Raw genomic sequence first — 27,480 nt, 5'->3', positions numbered from 1 at the left:
AGCTTTAGCTATAGTGATAAGAATAAATAAAAGAAAAAGGACGTGGTGCACTGAGCATATTTGACATCCAGGGGTGCTCTATACAACAAAATAATTTTCAGTAATAAAAATAAAATGTAATTTCATTGGTGGTCATTGGGCAGAATGCTCTTTACATTGTTGGTCAGTGGGCAGAATGCTCTTTATATTGTTGGTCAGTGGGCAGAATGCTCTTTTCCTTGGTAGTTAGTAGGCAGAATGCTCTTTACATTAATGGTCATTGGGCAGAATGCCCCTTACATTCAGTGGGCAGAATGCTGCTTTTATTGGTGGTCAGTGGACAGAATGTTCCTTTCATTTTGGTCAGTGGGCAGCATGTTCTTTTCATTGGTGGTCAGTGGGAAGAATATTCCTTTCATTGGTGTTCAGTGGGCAGAATGCTCCTTTCATTGGTGGTCAGTGGGCAGCATATTCTATTCATTGGTGGTCAGTGGGAAGAATATTGCTTTCATTGGTGTTCAGTGGGCAGAATGTTCCTTTCATTGGTGGTCAGTGGGCAGCATATTCTATTCATTGGTGGTCAGTGGGAAGAATATTCCTTCAATTGGTGTTCAGTGGGCAGAATGCTCCTTTCATTGGTGGTCAGTGGGCAGCATATTCTATTCATTGGTGGTCAGTGGGAAGAATATTCCTTTCATTGGTGGTCAGAGGACAGAATGTTCCTTTCACTGGCGGTCAGTGGGCAGAATGCTCCTTAAGGTCCTCTAACCTCTGTAATTGACAGCTGGCTTTCTTGAGGTGTCTGGGCCCATGCTTGTGCAATGTTCACCAGACCTTTACAAGGTCCCGTCCCCCCTCTGCAATTCTTGGCAGCATTTCTCAAGGTCCTTGAGACCCTCTTGCCTGTAATACCCAGCAGTCTTCAAATTCCAAGGGCCCCCTCCTCCACAATGCCTGCAAGGCTTCCTCAAGGTCCCTTGGCCTCCACAATGCCCAAGAGCCTTTTGTAAGGTCCCTTGGTCTCCTCAATGCCCAGCAAGCCTTTAGCCTATAGACTTTAGGTGGGAAGTCAGGGAGCAGTAAAACAGCAACTCAATCACCTGTTTTGACAGCTCCCCAGAAGCTCGTGTAAAAGAGGCTTAACCATTTTCCATCTGAAAAGCTGCCACAGAAGTAAAGGGTAAAGAAAGAGGACAATACACCTACATGTTCACTGGTCTAGAAATATAGAGAGCACCTCATTTATAAGAAATATTGTCTGTAAAGTTCTTATGTTGGAATGCTGCAGCGAGAGGGCTAATGAGAGAAGTGAATGGCCTCTACCCAGGTGTGTTTTGCAAGTGAACTCTCCTGATACTATGTTATAATACAGGAGTCTCAAAACTAAATTTCATTGCGACAGTACCAACATTATGGTTGCCCTCAAAGGGGCCAGTTGTTTCCGTAAGACTAGGTAGAGTTCAGGAGTGTGTTACATATAGAGTGCAGGGTTCAAGGGTGTGTTATGCAGAGTGCAAGATTTAGGGGTGAGCTATGCACTGTGTGCAACCCCCCCAAAAAAACTTTGTTGCATCCCGTGTCACTTCTACCTCTCCCTATATAGGCGGCTCTAGTACCACCATGTGGAATAGTGCCACACTGGTAATCAATTAGTTAATACTGTGTGAGCTTCATGCAATGGTATAAGTTTCACTGCAGCAGAGAATGACATGAATGGTACCATTGTCTGTAAAAAGTTTGGGAGAATATATCATTGTTCAAAAATAAAATGTATTAATTAAAATCAAATCAATCAAAGAACTTGGTTTTTAGACCATATTCTAGCACTTGTGTACCAAGTTACATTGATGCTAATGTAGGCTTTTTTATTTGTCAGTTTCTCTGTTGACTGACATTTTAGTATTTTACTATCCAGGGATTCGTTTTCCAAGCAAAGAGTGGCATATTGTTTACATAGCTCGAAGGGTGACTGTCTGAACACTAGAGAGCTGTCTCTTAGGAAACCCAACAAGTGAATCTCTTTCTTTGTCATTACAATGAAGGAAGGGAATAAAACTCCAGGAGGACATATCCGTGGAACATTGTGGAAACTCACTCTCTGAACTCACTTCAGCATTTCTGCCTTGTCCTGCTGCTTCTGGGTAAGTGTTACCAAAACACAGATTGCATAATAGATTTGGCAGATTTTATGGTAATTGCCATGCTATTTATGTCTCAAGAAAATGAGCCTTTAGAGGATATACAGGAGTTGATTGAAGATGTAGAAATAAAGTCAGCTGTATTTGTTGTTGGGGGTTGGACAGATCCCAGGATTAGGCAACCAATGCTCCTAAACACTTTTAATCTGGGGCTATTTAGGGCCTCTTCTGTTGTTTTAGAATTGAAGTTTAGGTTCCTTGAGTCCAAAAAGTTCCTTCTGATTTGCTGGACTGGATGGCATTCATTTACAAGTCCCTAATTATGGGATGTATTATCCAGAATGTTCATGAAGGTTTATGGTCATCCAGGGTATGGGTTATCAAGCAGTAGCAGCAAATCAAACCCAATTTGCCTTGCTGGTTGCTCTATAAAATCTTTCAGCGCTCATCTACCTATCATCCTACACACTTTATGGATGCATCTTCCCTACCTACATAGTGAGGTGCAGTTGCAATTATAAACCCTTATTTTATTTTTGGTGAGAGAATGCAGTTGACAATGAAGATAGCTGCAATATTTGAGCACTAGAACAATACAAGAAAAACAGTGTTCATTTTAATAGTATAGTTAAAGGATGGACTAGCAGTACTGGGTCTAAGGATGAGCATTAAGCAGTACATGCATAGATGGTGGGCTGGTCTGTTATCTAGTGGTTGCCAAACTCTTTTTTTATGTGGTTAGTTTTCTGTTTTACTGCATCAGTGGTATACTGGGTCTGTCTTACTTGATCATTTAGCAGTTGTTTTTGGCTAGACCTACATAGCCCTGTGATCTTTTACCATGGAACACAGGTGTGTAAGGTCCGAAAGTTGGTACCTGAGGTTAACGCGTAAGAGGTTCTTGGGATCAGCAGGTTTTCTGGCTATCCTCTAATTTTCCTAAATACACTTTTAGGCTACTTTCACACTGATCAGTTTCTCTTTTGTTTTTGTGGTAAAAAAGCGAAAGAAAAGTGAATGACCATTAAACCCTACGGAACTCTTCACACTGGTCTGCTGTGGGTCAGTTATTTTTCAAAGTCCTGCTTGCTGCATTTTGGGGCATGTCTGGTGTGGCACCAAAAACACGCCTAAATGGAAACCGTGTAAAAATTGCAGCAAAAAGGCATTAAAAATGCACCCGCGGTTGCGTTTTTGGTGCTTTTTTTGAGTCACATGTCCTCTTTTTCACAGGCGCAAACACACTGGAAAAAACATGGTAAAAATGTGGCAAAAATACGTATATGTGTTTTGTATGGTGTGAAAGTTGCTCTAGTGTGTTCTCCCCAGGGGCGGACTGACCATTCGAGCACTTGGGCACTGCCGAGGGCCCAGGGTTAGTAGGGGACCCCATGAAATGCCCCTGGTACCTTTTTATAGGCTTTTTTGGGTGTGCTTTGAGTGTGGGCAAGGACACAGGGGCCCCATGATCCCCTATTGCCCGGGGGTCCCTTGAGTTGTCAGTCCGCCCCTGGTTCTCCCCTATATAATTGGCTATATGCCCTTAAAGAATTTGAGGCATCTAGGTTGTATCTAGTGGGAGCTAATCAGCACAAACAGGGTAATAATATACAATTAATGTGGGGTTATAACTGCTTACCTCAGACCAAAGCTACATTGTCACAGGCTCTTAGGTTTTGGGAATATTTGTCCAGACCTGTCTGATACCCATAAAATTTCAATTTCAAAATTCCTCCCATCAGATGACCAGAGAAGCAACTTAGATAAGTGATAAAAAAATTTTCAAGAAAAATTAAAGTAGAACTATAGGGAAAACTTTTTTTTTCCTTTTGAATAGAGCAAGGGAGGGTTATAACCCCTGTTCGATTTTTTTTTTTCGCCATCTTTGTCCCATTGTGGAAATTTCCCCTCACTTCCTATCCCATAGCCAAACAGGGAGTGAAAGGAAATCCCTACAAACAAAAGGAATTCCTTGGGGACCCCCAGATCACCAGAACTAGTGTCTCCATTGGAAAATTTTCCCTCTATTACTTTTCTGGGGACAACCCAAAATTTTGGATTGTCTTTTACTTTCAATGATAATAGTAAACAGAACAAATAGAGAGAGCGAATCTCCTTAACAGGGGCACAGACAGCAATAAAAATTGACAGGGGTTCAAATCCCTCTCCATTCTATCCAGAGTGCAGTGGCATTCCTGTGTTTAGGTGGGCTGTGCGGGCATGGGGTCAGGGTCGTGGATAAGGGGGTACCACCAGTCCTCTTGTACAGGGCTCAGACCAGCCAGGGGGGCCCAGGCAGCTGGGTGAATCAGATGTGGGCAGGGAGGGTGATGGGTGGGCCCTGGGTGGGCCCTTCCCCCCTGCCCGCACCCAAAACCCCCACCCCGCAGTGCTGCCAGCTTCCCTCTTCTCCTTCCCACTGGCAGCTACAAGCACACAATAGGATACTTAAGGATGGAGAGTGGGGGAAGGGTCTGGTTAATATGTCACATTTACCAGCCCATTCCTTTCCTGAATGAACACAATGAGCGATTGATGATCACTCACTGTGTTCATTCATAACTAAAGCCTAGTAAACTGTGTTTTTTGGGGGAGAGGGGGCCATGTCAGATTGGATGTATGGGGCCCCATGGTTTCTAACAGCAGCCCTGCATGGGGTGGGGCGAGGTAAAATTGTGGCTCTGCTTTTACACCCCTCATCCCATCCTCTCTTGTTGTGGTTTTAAATAAATTTGGAAATAATTGAAATCCCTGTCAGTTTTATTGTTTGGCTTCCCATGTTCCATCGGGGAGCTTTCCCTTCACTTCCTGTACCTTGAGATTTAGTAGGAAGTCAGAAGAAGAATTCTTCACAAAATGAATGGGAATTGACACATAGACACTTATCAAACTCTATTGGAAGTTTTCCCCTTATCTCTTGTCCTGGTTATAATAGTAACATTTTGAATTTTCACCTTCTGTTTCAGTGGCAATGGTTACTTGGTCAGACAGAATGGTTGAATCTACCCAGTGGGACACAAGCAGCAGTAAAAAAAAGTAACAGCGGTTCTAATTCTTCCCCACTTCATTCAAAACTAAATGCTTTGGCTAAACATGCAATTTAATGCAAAGGAAACAAACAGACCTAATAGATAGGAGGGTAGAGAACTGTGAATTCTGTGCAGCTTTTTACTGCTTTTAGCCATTTTCCTTTCAGACACGTCTATGGGTTACGATATTGAGCGTTTCCTGGGATATGTGAATGAAGGTCTCCTGTGTTGTATCTGCCGGGATGTACTGGAAGATCCTTTACAAGCACCTTGTGAGCATGCGTTCTGCGCAGCCTGCATTCATGGATGGCTGGTTCACCACAACAACTGCCCTGAAGACAGACAGACGTTGGCTGTTTCTGAACTGAGACCCCTACACAGGTAAATGCAGCACACTTTCCAGGACAGACATTACCCTGCAGGGCTGGACTGAGACTAGCATTCCAGAGCAGATATGTAAGCAACCAACCTTTTCTAAGGCCAACAGAATAATGAGGTATCACCTAATCGTACCACTGCTGACTGCTATAGAAAACATGTATAGGATACAGTTAATCTTCTAGGGAAGTAATAATACAGGAAGGTTGGTTGAAATTCAGCAGCTCACCGACGTTCACCAGACTTTATATTGGCAGAGGTGCCCTTTTTAGTAACAGCGTTTTAGTGCTGCTCTGGGCCCCTGCTTTGCCATAACTGCTGACACTGATCAGTGGCTAAAAGGGCTTTTTATTTATTTGCAATTTGCTTATGGACTTACTGGCAAATTAGACTTCTTCAGAAAGAGTAAATTCCCTAACAGCCTTCTGCCTCCTTGTACTTTGTAGCTCTCTCCTCTCCTAGGGGTGTCTAATTATTGTCTGTGCCGGTCTAGCTCCTCCATTCCTAACGTGAGAGCACCCGCTGGCCAGCCCTGGTACTGCAGCCCACATGGCAGGTGAGTCCCACCACCAGTGCTGAGTCCATTCCTGACATGGTTACACCAGGATAATTCCAGCAGCTACAGGCATCATCCTGGTATCAACATTTTCAGCAACCGATTCCCTATCAGGCAAAAGTGATCTTAGCGGCTATACAGCCACTGGATCATATGGCAAAAAAAAAATTTGCAACACCCACTATTTTATTCTGTAGGGCCTCTGTATGTATATATATATATATATATATATATATATATATATAATATATATATATAAAGAGAGAGAGAGAGAGAGTAATGTTTTGGGGTTCTAAGTGGCCGTACACTGATTGCTGGACTGGCCAAATTTTGACCAGTGTGTGGGTTCCCCTACTTGCCAGAAGTTGTTTATTCAACTACTGTTAAAGGAAGATTGCTGAAACATTTTCAACCAATCAGCTGCAGCCACTAATCAGTGTATTCTAACAGCGGCGGGTCCCTGCTGTCAAAGTACGATGTCCCGTTGCGGGGGATCCTTCATCTACCTCGTCTACCTCCTTTTTTTTTGATAGAAGGATCTGTTTTTTTTTTTCTTATTTAGCCCAGTGGCCGAACAAATCTCACTAAGAGTCCTTTCACATGTTGTCACTCCACTCTTCTCACAGATGCCCTGTTTAATCGGAGTGGAATAGGACAGATGTCAGTTTTGTGACATCCGTGCTCATTCAGTTTATGTCCGCATTGGCGGACTGTAGCGGACCCGCGATGGCTCCATGGGTGACCAGATGTAAACAGACTTTTATCAATTTACATCAGGCTACCTTCAATCCATCATGTTTAGGTCCAAACAAAAAATTAATAAGATACAGTCCTTTTCCATTTTTTTTTCTGGACCTGGACAGACTCGGAGATAGGTGGATGTAAAATAACACATAAGTCCTTTTTTACATCCACCTGCCCATAGAACTGCATGGAGTTTCTGATTAGGTCCACCTGATTGGAAAGACTTGGAGCCTTGGATAGTAGTAAATTATCAACAAGGTTTCTAATTCCTATCTCCCCATCTAAATGAAAAAACTAGACTAGACCTACACTTTAAGAATTGCTTATGTGTCATGGTATGGATGTGTCTTTGCTTAGTTTAGTTGACGCCTAAATGTGGATGTTTGTACAACAGGACAAGGAATTTAGCCCACACTACATTCTGAATTCCAGTGTACGTTGCTTAGCTGTGAGTTAGCAAAGAGCACTGATTAATACTGTTTTAATAGGGTCGCCAGTGGGTGAATGCTCAAAATTAAAGTCAATGTAACCCAAATATCCTTTACTGAGGTCTATTGTGGCCTGTACTCAGAACAGCCAATAAACCCTGCACAGCCTTTCTGTTATTGCGGGAAAGGACTGAAAGAAAAGAATCCTGGTAACTGAATGGTATTACAAATCTTGCAGAACCGGTACCCTCTAAATATAATTATAATAACCCCAGACGCCAAAGTAACACTTTCTCCACCGAAAGTCCAAACGAAAAGTCTCTCACAGCGTCTCTATTTCAAATAACCCCAAAGTGATGTCCTATTCCACCTTGTTCATTCAATATCTTCACGTGTGTGTTTTCTACTCCATTCTCCTCTCATTCTCTTCAAAAAAAGATAAAACGCACATAGTGCATTATCCTCAATATATACACACTTGTGACTATGAATCACACTTTCAAAAATCCGTGTTAAAATGTGCTCAACACTCCTCCACGTGTCCACGTCTAAATATCTGTTATCCTTACTCTTACCCTCTAATTACTTGAAAACTGCTTGTCATACATTCCACCTCCTGGATTCTTCCACTAAATAAACCTTCCTTCCCAAAAGATGGACCCTCCGAAAGGATACAATATGGTTTAATATCCTTAATTCATCAATATTGTGCTCTCATGTGCTCACTTCATCTCATAAATGTACCACCAGTGAACAATGAATCCACGCTCTGCCACCTCACAGACCATGCAGCTTACCAAACTTAGCCGGTGTATCAGTATGAAATAATATCCGTTCCTCCTGGCCACTCTGACTCCACATAACATATGACAGTCAAGCTGCCCCAGTCCTCCAGCATGGGATAACAATGGTTGCTCTCAGTCAAGAGTGGTTCAGTTTATGACAGCATATAATGGGTCAGAAGAAAAAGGCATCCATGATCTAATACAGCATTAAAATCAACCATTTATTCAATAAAATCCTTTGATAAAGATGGAAGTGACAAAACGCGGCAACACGTAGACCGGAAGTTGCCAAGCGGCCATCTTGGATGATGTCCAGAGCAGGAGCGGACTGACCATTTGGAAACTCGGGCACTGTCTGAGGGCCCGGGGTCAGTAGGGGGCCCCATGAGATGCCCCTGGTACGTTTTTCATAGGCTTTTTTGAGTTTGGGCAAGGACACAGGGGCCCCATGATCCCCTATTGCCCGGGGACCCCATGAGTTGTCAGTCCGCCCCTGGTCCAAAGTGAGCTAATGCTGTTTTTAAAGGAGAAAAATGCTGATGAGTTATAATCGTGTGTAAGCGCTTTTTTATTGAATAAATGGTTGATTTTAATGCTGTATTACACTATGGATGTGACGGGAGTCACTTTGGGTGGGGGGCCCATGGAACCCAGCGCACTTTGGAGAGGTGGGAAGACCCCTGTCTCAGCTCCCCATATCCCTCTTATGTGTAAATCACCCTGTGCCTGTTAGGGATACAGGGTGATCTGTCCTAATATTGGGGTGGGGGTTGTTGATTGTTTAATGTTATGTGGCTGCATCCTATTGTTCTATTGTCTGTCTGGCTTGGGAGCAAACTATTATGGGATGTATGTGTTTATGTGTATTAGCTTAGTGGGGGGGGTGTCTCCAGCAGCCCTCCCTCCTGATGGGACTGTCTGCTGGTGTGAAGTTTGAATACCTGTGTGTCTCTTGTTACTAAATGTAGATTGCCCCGCCCAGTGTAATTATGCAGGGAGGGGGGATTGTTCCCTGAGTGTATATATCTTGTATCTGTGTTCAAATAAAGTAGTCTACCTTCTGGTTTACTTCAAGACTGGTGTAGTCTAGTCTTGTATGGTCGGCTGTGGTTGGTGTTTGGACGGGGAAGTGGTATTCTAACGGAAGTACTCAAGTGAAGTCTGGGTCCGTTCCGTTACAATGGAGGCATTTTTCTTCTGACCCATTATATGCTGTCATAAATGGAACTATTTTGGGCTGAGAGCAACCGTTGTTATCCCATGCTGGAGGACTGGGGCAGCTTGACTGTCATTTGTTACGTGGAGTCAGAGTGGCCAGGAGGAACGGATATTATTTCATACTGATACACCGGCTAAGTTTGGTAAGCTGCATGGCCTGTGAGGTGGCAGAGCGTGGATTAATTGTTCACTGGTGGTACATTTATGAGATGAAGTGAGCACATGAGAGCACAATATTGATGAATTAAGGATATTAAACCTAATTGCATCCTTTCGAGGGTTCGTCTTTTGGGAAGGATGGAAGGAAGGTTTATTTAGTGGAAGGATCCAGGAGGCGGAATGTATGAGAAGCAGTTTTCAAGTAATTAGAGGGTAAGAGTAGGGATAACAGATATTTAGATGTGGACATGTGGAGGAGTGATGAGCACATTTTAACACAGATTTTTGTAAGTGTGATTCATAGTCACACAAGTGTGTATACATTGAGGATAATGCACTATGTGCAGTTTATCTTTTTTTTGAGGAGAATGGAGTAGAAAACACGTACGTAAAGATATTGAATGAAGAATGTGGAATAGGACATCACTTTGGGGTTACTGGAAATAGAGATGCTGTGAAAAACTGAATGGTATTAGTTTATCACAAATCAGGGACAGACTAGGAATGTTAGGATGGGAAAACCTCTGATGTAAGGAGCAAAACATTTTATAGAAAATCAAATAAGGCAGCACTGCCTTATTTGATTCTTTTTTATTTAGGAGTGTTTTCATATCAACACTAGTATAGGCAGAAGATTACGGGGTTTTTACACCTGCCTGTGGAGGTGTTCAATTTTAATGTGATTGAAAAAAGTTTATAGCCCAATCAGATAATATTTATTGAGGGTTTACAGGTTTACAATGAAATATCTATCTTCCATCCCCCCAAGCCATTCTTGTACAATATCACAATCCATAACAACTCTTAGCAGATAGGATTCTGCCTGTTTGTTATATTCTTCAACAGGAAAATTCATCAACGACAATCCTGTTGCAGGTTCAAAGTAAGGGTTACTATACAGCTGATTGGCTGCAGCTGCTGATCAATATACCTTTTTCCAACATCAGAAATTGATTAAATAACCAACTTCTGTTAAGCGGGGGAGCCCACACACTGATTGATATTTGGCCAGTCCCTACTGGACCAGCCAAATTTCGTTCAATGTATGGCCAACTTAAAGTGTTACTAAACCCAGGACCCTGCATCCACTGTATCTGGTCTCCCACAGTACACACTACATGGAAATGCAATTATGTTAGTAAATATAAACTGCAAAATACCTTTTCTCATCAGAAGTTAGAGCAGTCTTGTGACTGTTGTGTGTTGTGGATTTAGTAACGCTTTAAGTCTGGAAAAACGGTGCTTTACAGCTTTTGGCATCAGAAGTTAGAGCAGTCTTGTGACTTCTATCAGTGTCCAGCCCAGCACTAGCTAAAGCTTGTAGGAGGAGTTTTCTTTCTGCTCTAGGAGGATACAGAACCCCTGACCTCTGTCTGACCAGTGCTGATTGGCCATGTGCTGATCACATGCACTCTCCCAAGAAAAAAAAAAAACCTCTCTAGCAATACACACCAAACTGAGTATGTGCAAAATGCCTACTGTTCAGTCTGTCTTATCAGGCGATAAGAGGTGGCCCTTGAAAAAGGGGAGGATCAGAGAAGTCAGGATCAAACAGCCTTTTATTCATAATGCAGAGGATTAACCCCTTAGGTTCCACAGTATAACAAGCATGCTTTTCTGCATATACAGACTGATTTTACTGTTGTGGGTTTAGTAACGCTATAAACCTGGAAAAATGGTGCTTTACAGCTTTTGGCATCCATCCATGATTTTCCTATTTCCAGTTCCTGATTAGATATATATAAGTAGTTCCGCAGTATCCACAAATGTTATATTATCTGTTTCCCATTGTGCAGTCAAAGTTTTAATATCTGAGATTTTTTTGTTACATAGGCAACATAAAAGCCTTTTATTGTATACCAGGCATTGCAACTAGGTGCAGTGTGTCTATTTACAGTAAAAAAAAAATCATTAAGTCAAGGGAGAACACCAGAGGCAGTAAAATAAATTCAACTAAAAGGGGTTTAATGATTTTAGAGATCATAGGTAATGGGTGAATGATCTGAGAAATCCCTAGGGAATAGGATATGTGAAAATCTTGCTGCAGGGTTTGTTCATTTTGCAACACTTTACATCTTGCAGTACTTTCTTAAAATGTTACTAAACCCACAACAGTAAATTCAGTCTGTATATTCAGTAAAGCATGCTTGTTTTACTCACTGTATAACCTAAGGGGTTAATCCTCTACATTGTGTAAAAAGGCTGTTTGATCCTGTCTTCTCTGATGCTCCCCTTCTTTTACTGTCCCCAATACATCAGATGATAGTACAGAGCGCTAGGAGTCATTCTGCACATGCTCAGTTTAGTGTGTATTGCTAGAGAGTTTTTTTCTTTGGGAGGGTGCATGTGATCAGCACAGGGCCAATCAGCGCTGTCCAGACTGAGGGTCAGGGGTTATGCAGCTTCATAGGACAGTCAGAGCAGAATGAAAACTCCTCATACAAGCTTTAACCAGTGCTCAGCTGGACACTGATAGAAGTCACAAGACTGCTATATACTGCTGATGAGAAAAAGTGTTTAGCAGCTTATGTTTACTAAAATAATTGTATTTCCATGTTCTTTGTACTGTGGGAGACCAGATATAGTGATTGTAGGGGGCATAGGATTAGTAACAGTTATACTTAAATCAGAGCTCCACCCAAAAGGGAAGTTCTGCTTTAAGCCTTTGACCCCTGCTCCCCATTAAGGATTGGCACCTTTAGGGAGCGGGTACCCGAAGTTTACATGTACCCGCTCCCACTCCTGCTGCGATCGGAAGCGGAAGTTGTCCCCCCCCCCCCCTTTCCCATGTGATAGGTCCCAGAATACCATGGGGCCATTCATAAAGCGCAGCGCTTCTCGCTCATGACCATGTGCAGTGGACACCATGCTGTGAAGTTGCAAGCTGTCACGGCCGGGTGCCAACACTGAAGATGCCGGAGCCGGGGAGAGAAGACGGTCGGTGAAACCAACAGTGGTGAGGACACCGCTGGACCGAGGGACAGGTAAGTGTCTGCATTTTAAAAGTCAGCAGCTACAGTTTTTGTAGCTGCTGACTTTTATTTTTTTTTTCAGCTGGAACTCCGCTTTATATTGTGGACACTGTTAAAATGTAGGAGTTTTCTCATTTGAAGTTATATATTTACTCTAAAAGGTGCTATGACTCATGTTTTTAATATATATACTGTATATATATTTTATTCTACATTTGATGCTGAATATAATTTAATATAACTATTTAAACAGGGATGATACATGGTATCAATATCTGGTTAGATAGTCTGACGAACTAATGACAACTTGCAGCCTTTCTGGCATAAAATGCACTACATTTTTAAGTTCCTCTGGTGCAATAATATGATACTAACACCACGCTTAAGGCTACTTTCACACTGATCCATTTTTACTGCGTTTTTAACCATAATGTTACTGTGTTATTACTGTTATTATGGTGCATTTTTTACAGGACATGTGACTCAAACACTGCACTAAAAACGCAATGTGGGTGCATTTTTATGCGTTTTTCCATTGATTTGAGTAAGGGGAGGTGCATTTTTAGTGCCTTTTTTTACTGCCCCAAACCTGCACCAAAAATGCAGCAAGCAGGATTTTAAAACATTCGCCAGACTAGCAACGGATCAGTGTGAAGAGTTATTTTGCATCATTATGTGAGGTTTGACATTTGATACACGTACACTCCAGCCGTAGTATACAAAAATCAGATTGTTTTTGTTTTACCTGTTTTAAAAGTTTGAGGCATTTTAGAATTAAAGATGGCATTACTTAAATGGCAAGAAACATCTCTCATTCAGGAGAGGTCTTGCCCAAGTTCCAGAAAGAACTGTAAGCCCAAGATTCATTTCTGTAGTAAGCTCAGGTAGTCCAATTAATATTTGAATGTTGAAAGGTTTGGCGTTAAGAGCGTGGTGTCATGTACCAGTAGGCATCCAGCAATGGTGCTAAAACATACACGTGTTATGGTGCCTACAGATACCCCTGTTAGTCTTCAAATAAATGCCTGTGGAGCCCCATTCAATCCTAAGCGCGATCTTTTAGAAACAATTCCGGCTGAACAATTTACAGATCTTTGGCAGGAAAAACAGTTCACAGCCATATATTTTATACATGTATTTCACTGTAAAGCTGTAAATGTCAAACAAGAACCACACATTTCAATTCAAAACATGTTCATTGTGATTTATTTGAACACAGATACATGAGAAATGATCTAAGCAGACTTCAAATCCAGTGCAAGAACTGCCGGAGCGGCTGTGATATGGTTTGTTCCCTGGAATCTATAGACAGACATGAGAGAGAGTGTGAATATGGGCGCATGTCCTGTATAAACGCTGGTGAGTGTCTACACTGATAAACTGTATGTCAGAGCAAAAACAAAAAAAAATATTTGTAGCGCTGTTTAAACAATACCATGTTTGTTGCTGTGTTTTTTTTAGTTTTCGGAATTTAGTTTCTGAATAAATTAGCTTTCTAAACCAGTCATTAAGGGTGTGTTTTTTGTGGCTGTATTTAGATCAGTGGAAAGTACGTCTGCCTGCCACCAACAATGCATAATTTTTACCAGTGGTCTTCAAACTGCAGCCTGATGTGGCCCTTTGCTTGCATTTATATGGTCCTTGTGGCACTATTCCTCCTGTTGACATCAATGATGAGCCACCATTCCTTCCACAGACACCAACAATGGGGCATAATTCTTCCCACTGACACCCAATGATGGGGCACTATTCCTTCCACTGAAACCAATGATGGGGCACTATGCTCCCCACTGATCTAAATGATGGCACACTATTATACCCAATGGCACCAATGATGGGGCAATATACCTCCTACTGACTCCAATGATGGGACATTATTCCTTCCACTGACACCAATGATGGGGCATTATTCCTTCCACTGACACCAACGGAGGACCACAACTCATAAATTGTCTTACTCCCACTGACCACCAAGTCTGAGGACATGTTTACTCCCACTGACAACGGGGCATTTTCTCTCTCTCTGGTGTAAATCAGTCTCTTCTCCCTAAAGTCTGAAGGACAGTAAACGTTTTTAGAAAGTTTGGAGACCACTGCTCTTGAATACTGCATTATAAACAGATAGGATAACTGCTTTTGGTTCATGGGAGCAGAGCTTTTTGTTACTGTTGTTGAATCAGGCCCTTGCTCAGCTTTAACACGCTGGAATTACAAAATCAGGACTGTGACCATACCTCCTCTCCATTACATGGAATTATCCAAAACATATGCGTTTTTTCCCCCTCATAAAAAGACCTGTCCCTTTTCTGAAATTACATTTGTATATGTGTAGCACTACCCCCTTAGGAGTTGCTGAGTTTTGGGTTCCCCTAAAGCTTTGCACAGCCAGGCAACACACATTGTTTTCCACACTTTGCACAGTGGAGACAGTAAACAGTCCTTGAGCTTGGTTTTGTTGTTTTATTAAGGGGTTAACAATTTGGATGAGGTCCAGGGGTATAAGGGCCCAAGGAAACTGCAAACTTGAGGACAACTTAGAGCAACTATGTACAAAAAATGTGGATTAAAATAGTCTCTCCTCTAAGAGCATCCAAAGCCCTTTGGTGTAGCTCCTCAGATCCCAGATGATTCCTCCTCTTCACCCAGCTGCCTGAGGGTATTCCCTGGGCAAGGGAGCCCAAGAACTATAGATTGGGAACAGTCCCGGATGAAGACTAGTTGGGTATTGCACTTGACTGCCCTCTCCCCTTATCTGGCCCAGAGGGTGTAGGAGTACTCACTCTGTCTTTCCGTTTGCTTGGCAGTTGATGGCTGCCTTCAGGTCTTATTCTGGGCTGGATTCACCTAGGAACCTCCTATCAGGCTTCCTTTAGCCCAATGTGTCTTGGCTGGCTCCTTGCCTGCTTCACAGGCTGTCCTCCCAAGGAGATGATGGGACAGAGGAGATCCTCCTGTCAGACACCGCCCGGCAGGATCTCTAGTGATCCACAGAACGGGATTTCCCAGGACGCGGAGTCTAAGTCCCAGTCTGCCTTTTCACCAGAGCCCCTGATGGTGGGGATGGACTTGGTGCGAGACTGAAACCAGGTTGCGGCCCCTGAGTGCACCCAACTGTGGTAGAGGGGTCCTGCTGAGGGTATGTGCCAGGGGTGAGCCTGATGTGAAGAGGCTGACAGGTCAAGGTCCCGAGCGGGATGAATGGATGACAGTCAGGAGTGAGCGTGTTCAGACTAGCCGGGTCGGTAACGGTGGAGGCAGATAGGTACTAAGCAGTAGACGGAGAGTAGCCAGGTCACGAGCCAAGGTTCAGCAATGGGAGGTCCAATAATAATAAGGGCAGGCAGAGGAATAGTCAGGGACGAGCCAGGGGTCAGAGCAGGAGAAGGTCAACACGAATCAGGACAGGCAGGGTCGGAAACAAGGAACGCACTTCAGGAACACAGGTAACAGGAACTAGACCTTGCGGCAATCTGATCACCGCCTGGCCAGTTTAAATAGTGCACCCTGCACCGTCATTGGTGCCAGGTGCATGCCCGTGTGCGCATGCACGGCTGCAATTGCCGCAGCGGAAGCCCAGGTCCTAATGCCTGCACATTGATGCGCCTAGGCAATCTGCGCATGCGCAGACCTGTGCGCCATGGCAAGACTCACGGTCCCTGACACCTCCCTTCCAGCAACTGCCCATAGGTAGGCCCCCTCCCAGGCTCCTCACTTCAGCCTTCCTCTTAATCCATCTTCCATCCAACACTGCCCTGACTCTCCCAGACTCTGAGATACTTAAGGGTTGCCTTGGTCACCATGCCTAGCCAAGGTCCCTCAAGTATGTAGATCTGAGCATCCTCCCCTCCCCTAGTAAGCTCTCAGGTTTCTGGAGAGGTGGGAGTGCTCCAGAACCTCTGACCTTCAGAACCTCCCTAGCCTGTCCTGAGGTTAACTCCTGCCTCATTCACAGGCTGACTCATCCGGGCTGCTACTCAAGAAAAAACAAACAAACAGCTATCCAGCTAACCTGGAGCGTGTTACATATGTTAGGTGTTCAATTTGTATGCTAATAGTAATTTTTAAAATATTTATGGAATCCCCCAGCAGACCTAGTGCATAAAGCACGCGGTCCCATTCTGATCCATAGCTGCATTGTGCTGTAAAAGGATATATATTTTTTTCTAATTTTGTTAGCTGTAGCTCCACCACAAGCTGAATCCCAATGTATGATTCCCGTGGAGAAGTTGCAGCACAGCACTAGGCTTCTCCCCATCTTCATTCTCACTGAGCTGGATCCTGTATGTGGACATGCTCTTATAAAGTTTGCACTTTATAAATCCTGTATAATATAATTATAATACAGCACACTGGAGGCAAATGCCTTCATATGTAAAAACAAAAGCCCACAACACAATCCTTTAGATTGTAAGCTCCATGAACAGGGCCCTCCTATTCTTCTGTATTGAACTGCATTACAACATAAAGAGAGGACGGTACAATTGCAATACATTTCAATACAGAAGAATAGGAGGGCCCTGTTCATGGAGCTTACAATCTAAAGGATTGTGTTGTGGGCTTTTGTTTTTACATATGAAGGCACTTGCCTCCAGTGTACTGTCATTCACAGCACAAGCCAACAGCTAGTACTGTAGTCCAGGGGCGGACTGACAATTTATGGGGCCCCCGGGCAATAGGGGATCATGGGGCCCCTGTGTCCTTGCCCAAACTCAAAAAAGCCTATGAATAAGGTACCAGGGGCATCTCATGGGGCCCCCTACTGACTCCAGGCCCTCGGGCAGTGCCCCTGTTTCCAAATGGTCAGTCCACCCGTGCTGTAGTCTCTTTCTCAAGAATAGCAGGCATGCTGCGTATTTTGAATGCACTGTCTTCTTTCTCTCCTTCCCAATGCACTGCTAATCTCCCTGACTGTGCTCTGTTCTCTGGAACTAGCAATGTGCCTGACCCGGTTTTCTGTTTCCAGCTCTTTCTACACAATATACTGTCATAAGGTCTGGATTGGGATGAGGCAATGCTGATAATTCATCTGTCGTCTCATATACTGTTATCTTATCACTTGCCAGCATGGATCCCTATGTAGACTACAGAACACCTCCCCCTTATGTGATGGCAATTAGGTGGGTGGATGAGTTCTGTTTTCCTAAAACACTTCCTTTGTTTAGGTACAATGCTGGTTCTCTATAGAAATAATACAGTAAGTGAGTGTTGTTACTCTAACATAGGGAGTGTGTTACTGGCAGAATCACCAGGTAAAAATAAAGGAGTGAATGCCTAAAAAGAAAATGAATCCAACTCCTACATCTAGGGACTTGTAAACTACGATATTTTTGTTCTTGGGTTTAGATCCATGTTAAAACTGAACTTCATCCTTACATTGTTTCCCCATACTTGTAGCAAGTCCTCTCTTGTGTTGAAACTGATTACTCTCAATTTCCTGCAGACTAGCATCTCTAAAGTATATCCCTTTGGAGCTGCAGCAGCTATCTTGATCCCACCTTAAAATCTTGTCTGAATTACTTTAGTCAGTTATCAATCACTTATCCCTCCGATCTGTTCTGTTGTTGACCTGCCACTATTAGCTTTCTCTGCCATCAACGTTTTTGTTTCCCATGTGAAAGAACACATCCCCAGCTTCCCTTTAGATGTGCATGATTAAGAAACCAATCAGCAGACAGCACTGTTAAAGTCTGCAGCACCCAGTGACCAGCAGGGGGAAGCAGTCACATTTAGAAGGATCCTGGGGATGTGATCCTTCATATAATGCTTTTGAAAAAGATCAGAGGCAGAATGGTGGGATGTTTGCAAGAGCCTTCCAGCCCATCCCACCAAATTCAGAGCAAAGATTGCAGAGATATCCATTGGGTCTCAAAAGAGGCATTTAATGCAAATCAAAAGTATTTGATTGCATGTTGACCAGGGGGAGTCAGAACAAAGGTATGGATTAAATGTGCACACTACACTTCAGTTTTAAGTGGATTATTTTTGACTACCAGGTTGCCCTGCTCAGTTTGAGCGAAGAAACCTGGACAGCCATCTGGCAGTGTGTGAACATCGAAGTCGAGAGTGTCCGAATGGTTGTGGTTATGCCATTCTTAGCGCTGAAGACTTACAGCATAACTGCATAGCTGAAATGAGGACGGAACTTGAGCTTCTAAGGTAACAGCCATTACATTACAGTTACAGCGTACAATTCTCTGAGATTTTAAATGTACGTGATGTGAAGGGAATCAAACTGAAGGTAGAGTTGTTTTGTGTTAAATCCTTTTTTTCTCAACTTAATTGATACATACAGTTGTGCTCAAAAGTTAGCATACCCTTGGAGAGTTGGTAATATACAGGACCATTTAAAAAAAAAAAACCATGCAGTTGAGCATGGCAAGCAGCCAGTTTCTATCTTTATTTTTCAAAGAGTGAGCAGGCGAACACATTTCTTTTATTTCTTATGGGATTCATATTCAACTGTAGGTCATAACAGAATGGCACAATCATGAAACAAAACATGGCAACAAGTAAACAAATTAAATGACTCCTGTTCAAAAGTCTGCATCCCCTTAGTTCTTAATTCTGTGTATTGCCCCCTTCAGTATCAATGACAGTGTGCAGTCATTTGTAATAGTTGTCCATGAAGCCTCAAATTCTTGTAGGTGGTATAGTTGCCCATTTGTCTTGGCAAAATGCCTCCAGGTCATGTAAAGTCTTTAGTCGTGTTGCATGAACCACACGTTTGAGATCTCCCCATAGTGGCTCAATGATATTAACCACTTGCCCCCCTGAGGATTTACCCCCCTGCCTGACCAGGCAATTTTTTGCGATACGGCGCTGCATTACTATAGTTGACAATCACGCGGTCATGCAGCGCTGCACCCAAATTAAATTTATGTCCTTTTTTCACACGAATTGAGCTTTCGTTCACTGGTATTTGATCGCCTGTACGTTTTTTATTTTTTTGCGCTATAAAAAAAAGACCGAAAATTTTGAAAAAAAACCCCAATTTTTGACTTTTTGCTATTAAACATGTCCAGTAAAAAAATAAAAAAAATTAAATTTAGGCAAAAATGTATTCTGCTAAAAATCAAATTTCGTCATAAATATAGGGCAGAATGTATTCTACTACATGTCTTTGCTAAAAAAAAATCCCAATACGTGTAAATTAATTGGTTTACGTGAAAGTTATAGCATTTTCAAATGGAGGTATATATACTGGAATTTTTTTTTTACAAGTAATGGGGGCAATCAGCGACTTATAGCAGGACTGCGGAGGGCATTCTGACACTGGGAGGAAATGACTTGGTGTCACTGACATCCCCAGTGACATCAGTACAGTGATCAGTGCTAAAAAAAAAAGCACTGACACTGTACTAATGGCACTGGGCAGGAAGAGGTTAACATCTGGGGCAATCAAAGGGATAACTGTGTGCTGGGAGTGTTTTACTGGGGGGGGGGGGGGCGGTGTGTTGGTGCTTCATTGTAAGCACACTGCTCTGGATGTGCACAGCCATCCAAAGCAGAGTGCCCGAGCTGACAGGGAGCATAACTGTTAGTAAACAAAGCAGCCCTCCTCCCCGTTGGAGATCCTCGGTAATCAATAATGGCGGTGCAGGTAGGGTCACACTGCGGCTCGCACTTGCCCCCTACCCAGAAATACAAAATCACGTATATATATATGTGATTTTGTGCATCCTTGCTGCCCTGTAGCAGTATTACTGCTATAGGGCGGAGGGGAAGCGGTTAAGGTAAAGAAACTGTGATGGGCACTCCAGAACCTTCACCTTTTCCTGCTGTAACCATTGGAGGGTCAACTTGGCCTTGTGCTTAGGGTCATTGTCATACTAGAAAGACCGTCCCATGTGCAGTTTTCCTGCAGAAGCAGGGGCGGACTGACCATTTGGAAACTTGGCACTGCCCGAGCTCCCGGGGTCAGTAGGGGGCCCCATGAGATGCCCCTGGTACCTTTTTCATAGGCTTTTTTGAGTTTTGGCAAGGACAAAGGGGCCCCATGATCCCCCATTGCCCGGGGGCCCCATGAGTTGTCAATCCGCCCCTGTGCAGAAGAATGCAAATTATCTGCTAGTATTTTCTGATAACATTCTGCATTCATCTTGCCATACATTAACACAAGATTCCCCATGCCTTTAGAGCTCATGCACCCCCAAAACATCAGTGAACCATCACCATGCTTCACAGTGGGTATGGTATTCTTGTCGCTATGGGCCTTGTTGACCCCTCTACAAACATAGCACTTATAGTTGTGACCATAAATCTCTATTTTGGTCTCATCACTCCAGATTACAGTGTGCCAGAAGCCGTCAGGCATGTCACGGTGGTATTCATATTGTAACCAGGCTTTTTTGTGGCATTGGTGCAATAAAGGCTTCTTTGTGGCAACTCAATCATGCAACTCATTTTCATTCAAGTATCATTTATTTGTGCTCCTTGAAACAACACCGTCTTTCCAGAGCAGCCCATATTTCTCCTGAGGTTACCTGTGGATTTGTCTTTGTATCCGGTACAATTCTTCTGGCAGTTGTGGCTGCAATCTTTCTTGATCTACCTGATCTTGGCTTTGCATCAAGAGATCCCTGAATTTTCCACTTCTTAATAAGTGATTGAACAGTACTGACTGGCATCTTCAAGGCCTTTGGATATATTTTTATATCCTTTTCCATCTTTATAAAGTTCCATTACCTTGTTAATCAGGTCTTTTGACGTCTGTTTTCTGCTCCCCATGGCTAATTATCTAGCCTAGTCTGTGCATCCACGTAAGAGCTAACAAACTCATTGACTATTTATACACAGACACTAATTGCAATTTAAAAAGCCACAGATGTGGAAAATGAACCTCTAATTGCCATTTTAACCTGTGTGTGTCATCGTGTGCATCTATACCAAGGCCAAACATTCCAGGGTATGTAAACTTTTGATCAGGGCCATTTGTGTGTATTTTCTGTTATCATTATGATTTACTAAGGAGCCAAACAACTATGTGATAATAAATGGCTTCATATGGTCACTATCCCTAAATTAAAGACAGTTTATTTTCAATATCAATGCCAAAATTTTATGATTTCTGCCACGGTAGCACAAAGGTATACGCATTTAGAAAAGCCAGCTTTAATAATGAACTCTCTACTTATAACAAGCCACTCTTGTCCAACTGGCAGCCCAACGGTATGAACCCAGCCTTAGTGTCCCCAGAATTTCTTCTCCAAAGATATACTGTATATAAAAAGTGTACTCCAGGGAGGAGAAGTTTAGCTACTAGCAAAGCCTTGTGTGTTAGCAGGTTAGAATATGAAAGAAAATCTCCCCATTGTGAACTCCCCCCCCCCCCGCTCGTATACATGCTGCATACTGTTTGAAAAAAAATCTCAGTGTATGTACCTTATTTTTAATCTTCTTTGGGCAATCACATAGTCACACAGCTCACCCAGGTCTGCGAGTGTCAGTGAGCGGCTGCTGGGTGGGAATGCCGACAACAGTGGAGCAGTGGAAGCTGGCCGGTGACAACATGGTTCTATGTAATTCAGCTCTATTTTCATGTCATACCGCACACTGACACATGTGGGCAAGGGCTGTGCAAATGGAAAGATCAGACCAAACGGTATACAGGATATGTATGAATCGGGAAGCAACATTTTAAACCATGGTCATTTTAGTCTTTCCTTCTACCTTAACCAGTTTTACTGACATAAATTAGATGCAAAACCAGTTCTATGGAAGATAATGGGAAGTCAGTAGTTTCTAGTATACTGATAGAATATGATATTTCACCCTAAGTCTACAAAATATTCAGCTCCAGGTTGTGAATAAAAGGGTACACTAAAATGAGCTTCAAAGATATGAAGTTAAATGAGAACTCATTTGTGTGCCACCCCTAGTAATCCAATGATGTTGTTTTTATTAGGTCTGAAATGATCTGCAGAGTTGAGGAAACAAAGCGGGAGATGGAATCCAGGCTTGACTCTCAGAGAAGACACATGGTGCAGAAAGAGAGTGTTCTACAGAGTGAAATCGGAGAGCTCAAGGTAAGGTTTCCATGTCATACTTATTTTGAAACACTTATTTTGAATTTTTAGAAATCCATCACATAGAGAAACTCCTGGGGTGAAAGCCTTTTATCACCAACCAAAGTATGCCTTCCATGTCCGATGTTAGACCTTTGGGGGAAATTGACTTGCACACCTTCATCATCATAGGGTTGACAGACTGCACGATGGTCTCAAAACCTAGCTTTCAGCAACCAAGTCAATAAAGCCAGCGACTGAGAACTAGGATAACAGATTAGTCCTTGGGAGAGCAGTCGTGAGAAACAGTGTGTCAGTGAGTCTCCTTACTAGCTTGGTGTACAACACTCTCCATGGCCACTCCAGAGCTTTGAGGGTCACTGGAATGCCCTGTACTTAGATCCTGTGAAGCAGATGGGACCGTAGCTCCTTTGGTTTGGGTTCTGTAAAAAGTTTAACATAAAACCCATGACACTTTTTCCTGCATGATCAGGGACACGGACACCTTGGTCCAATAGGTGGGAGAGGGCTCAGTGAAGATTATCAAAGTGTTGTGGCAACACTGGGAGGTTGGAAGCCATAAATTGAGGAGGTGACAGGAATAATAAAGTGTGGAAGAATTGGCTAGGGTTAAAGTATAACTAAAGGCAAAACTTTTTTTTTTCATTTTGGATAGAGTGGAGAGGGATTAGAATGCTTGTCAATTTTTATTGCCGTCTGTGCCCCCGTGAAGGAGATTCACCCTCTTTATTTCTCCTGTTTATCATTATCATTGAAAGTAAAAGTAAAATAAAATTTCTGATTGTCCTCAGAAAAGTAATAGAGGGGAAATCTTCCAATGGGGAAACTAGTTCTGGTGACCTGGGGGTCCCCAAGAAATTCCCTTAATTTGCACCAATTTCCTCTCACTTCCTGTTTGGCTATGGGATTTGAAGGGAAATCTCTGCAATGGGACACAGATGGTGAAAAAAATCTGACAGGGGTTATAACCCTCCCTTGCTCTATCCAAAATGAAAAAAAAAAATTTGCTTATAGTTCACTGTTAAGTCTAGTAATTAGAGGAACTGAAGAAAAATGTTCATCCTTCGAGAATACTAATTGGAAATGAAAGCTTGCTGGGATAGGTTATACCCTGTGGGGCTGGCCTACAGTGTCAAATGCTCTGGTAGGAGGCAATATTACACAATTGTTCAAAAGTCCTGTGTCACTAGATGGACTCCAAGAATACACAGAATTGTGAGTCCTGTAAATGGGACAATGCTCTGTTACCTTGGAGAATGTCAATTTTAAACACTCATGGGACTTACTGAATCCAATAAAGGCAGTCACTGTTTACCCATTATAGAGTGACTCCACATTGCTAAGAAAAAACACTCCCCTCTGGGTGATCTATGTAGGGATCATTGAGGGATTGTAACAAAGATTGTAGAAGATTCCTACCTGATTCTGCTCCGAAGGAACAGTGTTTTGTTCTTCTTTGTCTTGTTGATACTGATTCTGAATGGGAGTGACTTTTTCATTTGATGCACTTGCAGTAATGAGGAGAGTTGTAGTGTCTGCATTCCTTTTAAAAGCATCTCACCAAATCTGAAGTTATTGATGCAGAGGATGCCTAAAATCTGACTTGAATCTTAGTACCGAATTCTGGGTAAATCAGTGAGCCAATCACACAAGCAGGAAATGACATTTCTGGGGCAATCTGTACACCAACCGTGTACGGAATACCTCCAGGATTCCATGTTGCATTTAATTTTAGTTGAGGAATAAAGCGCTGCAGATTTAAAAGTTAAAAATCATTTTTAACAATGTTCAATTACAAATGGCTTGTGTCATAATTGTATATGCTATATCAGGGCTTGAAATTTCCACTCGCCTGCTCGCCAGTGGAGAGTGGAAATTATGGTGGGGGCGAGTGTGTCCCCCAGGGCCGTCTTGCTGAGCAGGCTCAGAGCTCAGGCCAGATCTGTCATTGGCACTGGGAGCCGTCAGACTGCTCAATAGCTGAGCGCAGTGAAAGCAAAGGAAGGAGTATGTGCTGTGCTCTGCCTCCCCCCTGGAGTGCAGTACCCCGAATCTGTGAGTAAACAACGAAGTACTGCAACTTTTTATGGGGGGGGGGGGGGGGGGGTGTACATGTACATGTGTGTGTGTTTGTCTGTGTATGCATGTACAATTGTACATGTGTCTGTGTGTTTGTACGTGTGTGTATCTGTACATGTGTCTGCGTGTATGTACATGTATGTGTGTGTATGTACATGTCTGTGCGTGTGTATTTCTGTGTATGTACATGTATCTGTGTGTATGCGTCTGTACGTGCCTGAGTGTGTGTATATGTGTCTCTGTGCGTGTGTACATGTTTCTGTGTGTACGTACATGTATGTGTGCGTGTGTGTACGTTTCTGTGTGTATGTACATGTCTGTCCGTGTGTACAGGTGTCTCTGTTTGTGTGTGTTTGTTGGTGGCGAGTAACTCTAAGGCCTGGCTAGTAGCTCAGGACTTGAAATTTTAAGCCCTGTGCTATATTAAGTTTTTCCACAAAAGTGGAGTTTCCCTTTAATATAAACACCATTATTTTTTTGGAAAAAAACAAAAACTACTAGGTCATTTTCCAGAAGCATTGCTTACTTTGGTCAAGGGATTTCTATAGCTTTGCTATCAAGCTATTATCCGTGCAATCTGCTTTTGAATGCTACATGTAAAGTTACAGAAGAGTATGACACGTTGTGATTTGTCTTGGCAGAGTCAGATGTCACGAATGATGTCTGACGTGAGGACTCTCATGGCTTCAGAAAGACAGCATCGGCAGGACTTGGAGCAAGCAGACCTGGAGAAACGGGAACTTATGGAACTTCTAAAAGGTTTACAGCGCGAGTGCAGATCAAGAAATGATGATGCCCAAAAACCACCTAACAGTCGCCCACTAACACGCTTAGAGAGTATAAAGAGAAAACCCAGAGAAGTCACTGTTATCTAAACTTCTGAACATGACGTATGGGTATTATTAAAAAAGGTTTATAAAATTCAACCCTATAGCCTAAAGTGAAGATCTCTATTCTATATTTACATTTTGATTACATAAGACAGTAATGGGTGTTAAGTGATAAATCACAATCTAGTTTAATCGAACAGCAGTGCTGCTCACTCTTTTGAAGGTCCTTTGCATATGGACCATCTAGCTGCAGTATGCCCTTCCAGGAATGTAGTGCAGAAGACCTATGTTGAACACATAGGGCCCTAAATAGGGGGACCACTTGGTACAGCGTTCAATCCCGTCCAGGAGTAGTCTGCCATAGACATTGAAAGGCTGAAAGCTGCACCTGACCCTTCTAGGAGCACTAAAACACCATGAAGAATGCGATGCAGTTGTATGGTACTGTGTGCAAGAGGCCAAAATTGTACATTCAGCCCGTCTATGGCTTCTACCAGCATGCTGAAAATATAAAATTTCTATTAAACCAGAGTGAATAGCATATCTAAACCACTAAGATTAGAGGACAATGCCTAAAAATCATTATGTTACAAATGATATATGAAATAGCCACTAAAATTAGGAAGTATATTTGTAAAATAACAGAAAATACATATTTTAGCTGCTATAGAAGCATTGGCAACAGATAGGACGATAGGTATACTCTTGAAGCTTTTTACAGTATGTCTCTATATAGATAATATTGAAGTAGAAAAACAGCTAACCAGACAGATGAAGTACGAGGGGCGTTCAAGTCAAACCAGGACTTTTAATTTTACAGGTATGAAAAGGGATGGTAGTGTCGGTACTACACGCAGTAGTGGCAAGTGTGTCCTATTACTGATAGGCGGCGCACATGTCGCGGGCCAGTGCAGAGACCACTAATCAAGATGGTAGACAACAGTGTTAGCGCGTGCATGGAACAGCATGGGGTGATGAAGTTTCTTGTAAATGAAGGCGCAAAACCTGCAGATATTTACAGAAGACTTCAAGCGCAGTTCAGTGATAAGACGCTCAGCCGCAGTAAGACATTTGAATTTTGTAATTGCTTCAAAGATGGCCATATGTCCATCAATAATGATTCCGGCCATAGTGGTTCCCAGCCCACAGCAGTCATTCCTGTGAACATTTAGCTGGTGGAACGCCTGATCCTGGATAATTGACGCATAGCCTGTCATGAAATCGCATAAGAGGCAAATCTCTCTGTGGGAACGGTGCACGCAATGATGACAAAATGAAGCAGGTTGTCCTAGGATGATTCAGGCAAACTGACAAATTTTTCTATGCCAAAGCTTTCCAGGCATTAGTAAAACACTAGGATAAGCGTGAAGAAAGCAAAAAAGGGGCGCACTCTCCTCATGCATTACCGTGATAAAAAGGAATTTATTAAAAATGACAAAAGTATATACTCACAAACCAAGAGTCAAGTGAACAAACAAGGATCCAATGTGATAGTCCCAGCAAACGTTAGTCTTGCAACACGGTATACTAACGCGTTTCGGGAGACATACTCCCTTCTTCAGAGCTAAAACCACTAGACATATTGCAAACCTATATAGTGGAGTAGGATGAGATAAGAGGCCAATTGAGGAGATCATATGAATAAGGCTCCTCCCCCTCCAAGTGTCCGCCCGAACGATGGGTCGACCAATTGGGAGGGGAGGAATAGTGAGACCAAGGAGCCAGACAACAATAGCCGTGAGGACTGCCATACAAGAGATAAGTGTATAAATGTAGCCGGAGAGTATGTTGAAGAAAAATAAATGCAATTTCCACTACTTGAAATTTGTTCTTTTATTATATAAACTCAAAAGTCCCCGTTTGACTTGAGTGCCTCTCGCACATAAGTTTACTGTTTATCCTGCCAACAAATGTGTAGTTCTGGCCGGCCATTGTAGTAATGTTATCAACAGCTTTGCTAGTCAGTAAGATCATTCTGCTGCTTTCTGGATTAATAGCATTACATTCCCCTCTAGCTGGACAGAAGTCTAATACAGAGAAGACTCAGGAGCAGAGAGGACATATGAAGCTGAAATATGAATTTCTTATACGGGTCTCTTGTCAGGATGTACAATGTGGTTTTAATCAAAATAGTAAATGTATATATTTCAACTGCATGTA

The 27,480-nt window shown here is 42.7% G+C and overlaps 1 protein-coding gene across 1 annotated transcript; it reads left to right on the top strand.

Moving 5' to 3' along the window:
• Positions 1 to 2,000: 2,000 nt before the first annotated feature.
• LOC149470153 (RING finger protein 151-like) lies at positions 2,001 to 27,480 on the top strand. The gene is made up of 6 exons (XM_089666837.1): positions 2,001 to 2,120; positions 5,314 to 5,527; positions 13,606 to 13,745; positions 18,380 to 18,542; positions 22,291 to 22,411; positions 25,132 to 27,480. The coding sequence occupies exons 2-6, from the start codon at positions 5,322 to 5,324 to the stop codon at positions 25,363 to 25,365; spliced, it is 864 nt and encodes a 287-aa protein (XP_089522963.1). The 5' UTR covers positions 2,001 to 2,120; positions 5,314 to 5,321; the 3' UTR covers positions 25,366 to 27,480.

The sequence above is a fragment of the Staurois parvus genome, unplaced genomic scaffold (genome assembly GCF_062004578.1).
Source record: "Staurois parvus isolate SC_StPar_1 unplaced genomic scaffold, SC_StPar_1.0 ptg000052l, whole genome shotgun sequence".
In the NCBI taxonomy this organism is placed as follows: domain Eukaryota; kingdom Metazoa; phylum Chordata; class Amphibia; order Anura; family Ranidae; genus Staurois; species Staurois parvus.
This window is presented reverse-complemented; position numbering and strand designations above follow the sequence as displayed.